Source organism: Prinia subflava, chromosome 1, assembly GCF_021018805.1.
Source record: "Prinia subflava isolate CZ2003 ecotype Zambia chromosome 1, Cam_Psub_1.2, whole genome shotgun sequence".
Classification (NCBI taxonomy): Eukaryota; Metazoa; Chordata; class Aves; order Passeriformes; family Cisticolidae; genus Prinia; species Prinia subflava.
The window spans coordinates 135088011-135096424 of NC_086247.1; the positions used below are offsets into that span (position 1 = coordinate 135088011).

General features: G+C 52.8%; 1 protein-coding gene across 1 annotated transcript; it reads right to left on the reverse strand.

Moving 5' to 3' along the window:
- Positions 1-211: 211 nt before the first annotated feature.
- Positions 212-7369, reverse strand: LOC134559070 (uncharacterized). Its single transcript, XM_063413541.1, has 2 exons — positions 5899-7369; positions 212-2509 (listed from the first exon to the last, which is right to left on the reverse strand). Exon 2 carries the CDS (start codon positions 2495-2497, stop codon positions 986-988), a length of 1512 nt encoding a protein of 503 aa, XP_063269611.1. The 5' UTR covers positions 2498-2509; positions 5899-7369; the 3' UTR covers positions 212-985.
- Positions 7370-8414: the final 1045 nt, after the last annotated feature.

Sequence of the window (8414 nt, forward strand, 5' to 3'; positions counted from 1 at the left end):
CCTTCTGTAAAAACACAGTTCTTATCCTAGGAGTGCTCAGTGTTGCTGAAATTCCACTGATGAACAGGATACCCCTTACCTGGTGTCGCGGTGCCGCTACTAAAGCCCCTTGGCTTCGCCCCGAGCCAGCCCAGGCACCGGAGCAAGCAGAATCCGAGCTGCCCCTCAGCGGAACGAAGGGGTCAGCCCTGTGGGTTCTTGGCCCTGGGAGAGGCCTGAACGGCAGTAGGATAACTGAAGCGACGCGCTAAGAGCGAGAAAGGAGGATCCAGCCAGCCAGACAGAGGAACCACAACTTTAATCCAACTGAGCACTGTCCAGACCGAAGTGGAACCAGGCTGAACTGGATACCGAACAAAGAAATGCACCAGCTTATATGCTTTCGGGGTAGGGGAGGAGAAATGGGAGTTCCTCTTTGCGGCAACCAATGGAAACTTGACACTTGGGAGATAAGGGGAAGGGTTGCAAGCCTTGAACCAATTAGGGGATAGGGGAGGGATAACACAGTGGCGGGAAGAGGGGAAAAGGTAACATGTGACCAAGGGGAGCTAGGAATAGGGACTTGTAGGGAGGATGTAGCAACTTATGAATTTCAATTAAGGGGGGGTGTGCAGAACATACAGCATTGTACAGAACATACAATATAGGACCCACCAGCCTTTCATCTTTTTCACATATCTAAATCCTTCCTACTTGGTAAACCACCCATATATCTTTCAACTTCTCTCTGCCTCAAAACCCTCTTTCCTATATCCTTCTTTCAGCACCCTCTCCTTTTTCCTTAAGTCTCTCTCTTTAAATCCTCTCCCTCGTCTGTCCTTCTTTTCCTTGTCACAGTCCTTCACAGCACCTGCTTGTTCCTGCTTACACTGTCCCAACTTTCTTTGTGGAGTCCAACTGAGGTTTAACATACTGAAATGGGGAAAGTCCAACCATCCACACCACCACATCTCCCCCTTTTCTTTTATTTTTGACCCTGTGAGTCCTATCTCAGATATCCGAATTGAGGGGGGTCCACCAGGTGTTCAGAACGTGGGTATGATTCTGCAAACCACTGCTGTTGAGTAGGCCATTGTTCTCGAGGAAGGCTGCGCACTTCTTCTACGGTGATTTCAAGCTGTTCAGCCTGTTCGTCCTCATCAACGAAGCTTTCCTCCTCTTCCTTGAACGCTTCTGGGCCTACTTCAACGGCTACTCGGTGGACTTCAGCTTTGGGTGGTGATGTGGAGGAAGAAATCAAATTCTGCAACATCTTTTTCATTAGTCCAAGGCTGGCAATAGCGACAAAAAGCACAAAAACAATTAACAGAACAGTTTTAAGAATCGATCCCGTCCAACCCGAGATCCCCCATCCCTTGAACAAATTACTGAGCCAGTCCCCGTATTCTTGCTTGATGTCTCCTATCATGTTTTCCATTTGTTTGAGTGCCTCGCGAGTCCCCTTGGCCCTAGATGTCAAATTAAAGCAGCAGAGCCCCTCAAACTCCTCACACGAGTGACCGTGGAGGAGCAGGAGGTAATCGATGGCTGCACGATTCTGGAGGGTTGCCTGCCTCGTAATTTCCTCATCTTTCAGGAGGTTTGATAGGGCCCTAGAAGTCAAACGGGATTGCTTAGCTACCCAACATTCCAAATGGCCTAATTCTCCGAGGGTCTTAGCAATGGCGACCCACGGCGCAAATACTGTGATTGCGATGCCTTTAGATCTGCTCCAATGGATAATTTCCTCATCGCAATCGTCTGCCAATTTTTTGAGAGAGTAGTCTTCTCTCTTCTTTCTAGAGTGTGCCAATAGATGTGCACCATTTGTAGAATTTTGTGTAACCCAATCCAAAATTTGTGATTTGTTGGGTGAAAACAATCCGAGGGTCCCAAAGGTGCACGGGCCTCCGGAGAGGTGAGAGGGGATACCTGCCCATGCGTGGTCTCCGCAAATCAAGAATGTTCCCCTGGGAAGCTGGCGGGGATGGGCAAAGACTTGGGCTGATTTTTGAGGAGGGATTGGAGGATAACTAAAGGACACAGCGTTGCACCAATGAGTATTAAAATGGGCTTTGGAGGAGACAAAATGACGGTGGTGACGCTGGACGTGGTCGTTGCGGATATGAAAACAAGATTCGGCTCTGGCGGAACCTAGAAGCTCCAGCTCCTGAGGCTCGTTTTCTAACTTTGGAAGACTTTTAATATAATTGTACCACGCGACGATGTAATGGGCATGCTTTAGGTTATGCTCCATTTTAGCAGCTTCTTGTCTAAGTTTTTGAGCATAACCTAGAAGCATCTTGGGCATCTCACGATCTTTAAATGGGATCCCCACGAGGCAGGATGCCATGGGATTCGCGGCACTCGCTTGGTTGAGACATATGTGGTCTTGGCCCAGTGATTTGGCCAAGACAGTCCAGACGTTCTGTTGCGGCTGGGGGACGAGCCACGCCTGGGCGATGGTCAGGAGACTGGCGAAGAGGACGGCTGAACTGATGGCAGTCTTGGCGCTCATGGTTGGACGGATCTAAACAGAAACTCAGAAAAACAAATTGTTACAAAGTGGGAAATCACTGGAAAAGGGGTCCTCCCAGCCTTCTGACTTCTCCTCCTCCTCTGAGTCACTGGACTCACGCCTTCTGCGGCGTAAAGCCGCAGAGGCGACTTGGGGCTTTCCGTTTTCCCGGACTTTAGTTTTTTTCTCAATATACGGTTTAACCCATCTGGAGGGTATCCACTTCGGCCCGGCATCAGTAGAGACGCAGGCGTACCCGCGCCCCCACGTCAAAAGCGTCAGTGGGCCCTCCACTTTCCCCGTTTCGGGAAACCTTACGGTTACCGGCGGATGCTGCTCACTCAGGTCCCAGTCGCGGTTGCTATTAAAATGCCGCACAACTGGCGGATCTGGCTTTTCATAAGAACAATTTAGGAAGTTTAACACATAAAGTGCCCTTGCCAATCTAATTGGTGGAGTCTCAACCTTCAGGACTGGTCTTTGCTGTTGAAGGACCCGTTTGACGTTCTGATGGGTCCTTTCAACAATGGCCTGACCCGTGGGGGAGTGAGGGATGCCCGTTTTATGCTCAACTCCCCATTGCTGCAGGAAATCTGCAAGCTCCCTGGAAGTATACGCAGGGCCATTATCTGTTTTGATTTCCTTGGGGATGCCCATGAAAGAGAAGGCCTGAATGAGGTGTTGGATGACGTGGGAGGCCTTCTCCCCTGCGTGTGCGGAGGCATAGACTACACCTGAGAAGGTATCAACGGACACATGCACGTACCGGAGTCTCCCGAACGCCGCCACATGGGTGACGTCGGTCTGCCAGATTTCACAACTTCCCAGCCCTCTGGGATTGACTCCGGCGTGCATGGTCGGCACGGAGTGGGATTGACACGATGGGCACGAAGCCACAATCGCCCTGGCCTGTTGCCGGGTGATACGAAATCGGCGGACCAGGGCTGGTGCATTCTGATGGAACAAAGCATGGCTGAGCTGTGCCTGTTGAAATATGTCAGGCAGTGGGGTCTTTGTCACAGGAGCAGCGAGAGCATCTGCTCTCCTGTTGCCCTCTGCAACAAACCCTGGCAAATCGGTGTGCGACCTTGTGTGCATCACGTAGAAGGGGTGCTCTCGGTGGGACACAAGCTTTATAAGTTTCGAGAGCTGCGCATAAAGCGCGTCGTTGGAAACCTGCTGTAATACTGCCTGATCAGCTCTGGACACTACCCCTGTAACATAGGCAGAGTCGGTAACTATGTTTAGCGGTCCGGGAAATCTCTCTAATGCCCTGACGACTGCGGCCAACTCAGCGACTTGAGGCGAACCCTCAACGATTTCAACATCACTGTCCCACTGCTGAGTTTCGGGATCCTCCCAGGTCATCACTGACCTGTGAGAAGCCCCGGACGCGTCTGTAAAAACGGTCAAGGCCTGGAGTGGTTTTGCACTTCGGACACTCCTCAATGCCAATTCAAAATTTCCATCCAGATTGAACAATTTGTGGGCCGGCCGATGAATTGAAATTTGGCCCGTAAAAGAGTCCAGAGCGAATTGTAGAGCTTCATTATTTTGAAGCAGAGTTTCCAACATGGGTTTGGTGATCTGGCCCGAGGATAATTTGATGGGGAGATGGATGCACTCAAAGTCACAACCGGCCAACTCGCAAAGGCGCGTACGTGCCTTGCGGATCAGCTCAGCCATGATTTCTTGTGGCCTCGTAAGTCTCTTGGGCCGGTGGTGGCTAAGAAAGACCCACTCTATGATCAGCAGTGGATCTCTCCCCCCGTGGCCCTTGGTGTCATGCTGTGTGGTGTTCGAATCCCACTGAAAAATGACCCCAAAAAGATGCGGGAGCTTACCCAGCACCACGAACCGAAAGGGTAAGCCGGGGTCACATCTGTGCGCCTGGCGTGATGACAACGCCTGTTGTACCTTCTCCAGTGCTTTCCTTGCCTCCGCGGTGAGCGCCCTGGGAGAGCTAAGCTCATCTCCCCCCTTCAATAAATCGAAGAGGGGTGCTAGATCCTCCGTGGAGAGACCCAGCCAGGGCCTCACCCAATTCAACTCTCCGCAGAGTCGATGGACATCCGCAAGGGTCCGGACTGATGTCCGGATAGCCAATTTTTGGGGAACAATGGTCCGCCGTCCGATTTCCAGCCCCAGGTATTTCCAGGGTGGCATCCGCTGAATTTTCTCTGCTTGCAGCTCAAACCCTGCAGCAACTAACAAATCTGTTACGCGTGTGAGGACTCTATCTAGTTCGCTTGTTGTTGGGGCGCAAATGAGGATATCATCCATGTAATGGTGGATGATAACCTCCTCCGCGGCTGCGCGCACAGGACGCAGCAAGGAAGAGACGTACAGCTGGCACATCACCGGGGAGTTCTTCATACCTTGGGGAAGAACCCTCCAGTGATACCTCTTCCTTGGGGCCGCTCGGTTGATGGTAGGCACCGAGAAGGCAAAACGCGGTGCGTCATCCGGATGTAGGGGAATTTGGAAGAAGCAATCCTTCAGATCAATAACTGCCAGATTCCAATTTCGGGGCAGCATGGCAGGGGATGGCATTCCTGGTTGGAGGGATCCCATGTCCTCTATAACGTTATTAATTTGGCGAAGGTCGTGAAGGAGGCGCCAGCGCCTTCCGTCACTCTTTCGAATGACGAAGACGGGCGAGTTCCAGGGGGAATTCGTTTCCACGATATTACCCTTCTGTAACTGCTCCTCCACGAGCTCCTCGAGCGCCTTTAATTTCTCCTTGGATAGCGGCCACTGGTCAACCCACACTGGATTATCCGTTTTCCAATTCAGTTTGAGGATTGGGCGCTCCTCAGTGACCGCTAGGCAAAAAACCTGAGGGGGGTCTGGGATACTAATTGTGACCCCCCATTGGGACATGAGCTCCCTACCAAGCAGGGGCCGTTCATATTTGCAAACGAAAGGGCGCGTATATGCCAATTGCCCTTTCGGCCCCGTGAATTTCACCATGCGCGCTGATCTCTTAGCCGATTGAAAACCCCCTACTCCGGAGATATTCGCCGGCGCGTCCTCCAAGGCCCAATGTGACGGCCACTCCCGGGTGGGAATGATCGTGACATCTGCTCCTGTGTCGAAAAGAAGACCTTTATTAACGGACTCATCCCCAATGGACATCGTACATTGTATTATAGGTTTTTCTTCTGTGATCCGATGCACTGCGTTGACTGAAAGTGGCCTTTCCTCAGGGTAAACCTGATACTGATCTGGCCTGGTGTGTGGAATTGCCTGGGCCACTATTTGTCCCTTTGGGTGGAAAGCTGGGGGATGAGTGGAACGCAGCCAGACATCGAGGAACCTGGGGTCACCCTTATAGGTCCCCGGGTATACCTCAATGTCTTGCGGAGTGTATTTACAGTCCCCAACAACAATGAACTTACCTTTCCTTTGAAAAGGCCAGTCCAGAAGGTCTTCGCAATCCACGCGAACTGGGTACCAGCTGGTATCTCTGAGGTGTGCACTGTGAGTGAGCCTCAACCTGTAAGGTTTACAAAATGGTGTTAACGTCAAGTCCGGGAAAGTTCCCTCCTGGGAAGGGTGAAGGAAATGCCAGTCCGAGATAGTTGTCTTGGTCCAGTGACCCCCAAAGGCGTTGACTGCCTTCTCTTCTGCACTGCCCACCCTGTTGGGGTCATCATGCCGGGTGGGCCCGCACTCCCCCCCTAGTTTTTTGAATTGTGTTCGGAGTCCTCCTGCTGCGGCCGAGGCTTTGCCAGCAAGTTATGCGGGCATTGGCTCACAAAATGCCCTTTTTCATGGCAGAGGTAGCACTCGACCCGTGCTCTGGCTGGGTTCGACGCTGCCGGCTTGCGGGCCTGTGGGCGACGAGGAGTCGCATCTTCCGCAGCATGCACCTGCCGAGTTCCCTGCTTGCTTGCGGTGGTCATATGTTGAAGCAGGAAAGGGACCTTTTGCTGGCAAACTTGCAGCATCACCTGTAGAGTCCGTGGGGGTTCTGGAGGGAGACTTAAAATCGCTTGTTTGCACACATTATTAGCATTAGCAAAAACAATCTCCTCCAAAATTCTCTTACGGGCGAGCCCGTCCGTTACTTGTATTTCTAAAGCCCTAGTCATCTTGTCCACGAAATCTACAAATGATTCTGTGTCCCCTTGCCTAATCTGGGTGAACGGCGGCAGGGGTGCACGAGGCTGCATCGTGAAAAAGGCTTTGCAGGCCAGGTCTCGCACCCTAGGCAAAACTGCTGGTGGAATGAGCAGTGCCTGAATTTGAGGGGACTCGAAGGAACCTTCTCCTCCCAGCAATTCAACAGTAAGGGGATTACCTCCCTCATCAATTGCTGGGAGTGGCAGGTGCGGCAGCTCTTCCCGCAGGGCTTGCCTAAATGCAGCAAGCCATAATTCAAATTCAGCCGGTGTCATCAGGCAAGAAAATAATTGCTTTAAGTCTGCAGGAAGGGTTGTCGCAGCTGCTAGGTCTGCCTGAAGGAGGCCGCGGAAGTACGGGCTCTCTCTCCCAAACTCTTTGTGCGCCTTACATAAATCTCGAATTATACTTTGTGAAAATGGCTGCCAATTCGGTTTTGGTTCGCTACCCCCGCGAGCCCTTCGGTAGGTGACAGGCGCAGCTGAGAGATGCACTTCCTGGTTTCCATCGCTGTTGTCTTCCGGTTCCTTACCGTGGGAACCGGAAGAGGCAGCGTGGGAACTATCATTCCAAGATGGCCTCCTTCCGGGGTGGGGAGAAGTGCCTGGCTCCGCCCCTAGGGCGGGCCAGGGGGCAGGAGTGGGAGGAGTGTCAGCGTGGGAAAAGGGAGGAACCAAAGGCGGGGTTTGGGCGGCCACAAAGGGAGGAGACATCGGGTATGTGGGAGGAGCCATGGGTGGAGCAAGGGAGGGAACAGAGGGGGCGGGTGTGGGAGGGACCAAGGGGTAAAATGGGTTGGGCAGATAAAAGGGGTTGGGCGGGTATGAAGGGGTTGGGTCAAGGAAGGGATTAGATTTCGGGGGAGGGGGACGCGGGGGAGGGGTAGGAGAACGGCGCGAACGGGCGCCATCTTGTGTGTCGCAGGCGCCATCTTGTGGCTCCTGTGACGCAGCAAGATTAAATCTAACTTTTGGTCGATAACGTGGGGAGACAGGGGAAGGGCTGCGTCCCCGGGCCGCTTGTCCAGGGCGACCCGAGGATTCCTCAGCAGTCCGGACAAGACTGCTGAGGCTGGGGGACCGGGAGTTCTGGTGAGAGCCTGGGCTGGCAGACCTAGGGTCTGCGGCTCTCCTCAGAATTCCCTTCCGAGGAACACGGGGATTGGGAGAAGGGGAACGGGAAACTGGGGCGGGCGGTCGCGTTGGCTTTTCATGCAGGGGAGAGCTGTTAGCGATCGTTTTAAATTTGACAATCAAAAACATAAAATCTTGGGGACATTTATCCGAATTGGCCGCTTTTTTTTCGATCGCCTCCCAATAATGGGGGTTCCTCACAAGCTCTTCAGACGTGTTACTGAACTGCATGGAAAGCCACCGCACCAGCCTTTTTAACGAACCGCGGGAGAACTGAACCTTGTTCTCCTCCAAAACTCTAACAAGAACATAATAAACTCCTTTCTGGGTGGTCGAAAGCGAGGCACCCATCTCGCCGGTGTTGAAAAACCACCCTCACCCAAGACCGGACCAACTAAATCTCAAACAGAAAACCGTAACTGCCGCAACTTAAAAACCGGGCAACCCTGCACTCGCTAAAGCCACTGATCCTCCCGGCGCGCGGCACACGCAACGTCCCCAAAAACCCAACTCTCCCCCAGCTCCGAGCCTCCCTCGAGAGCTGGCAGGAGCACTCGAACGAAACAAACCCGAACGAAAAGAACTGAAAACCGCCTGGGCACGACCAAACCGGGAGCGAGAACAAAAGCGTTAACCCCCCGGTCCTGCGCAGACTT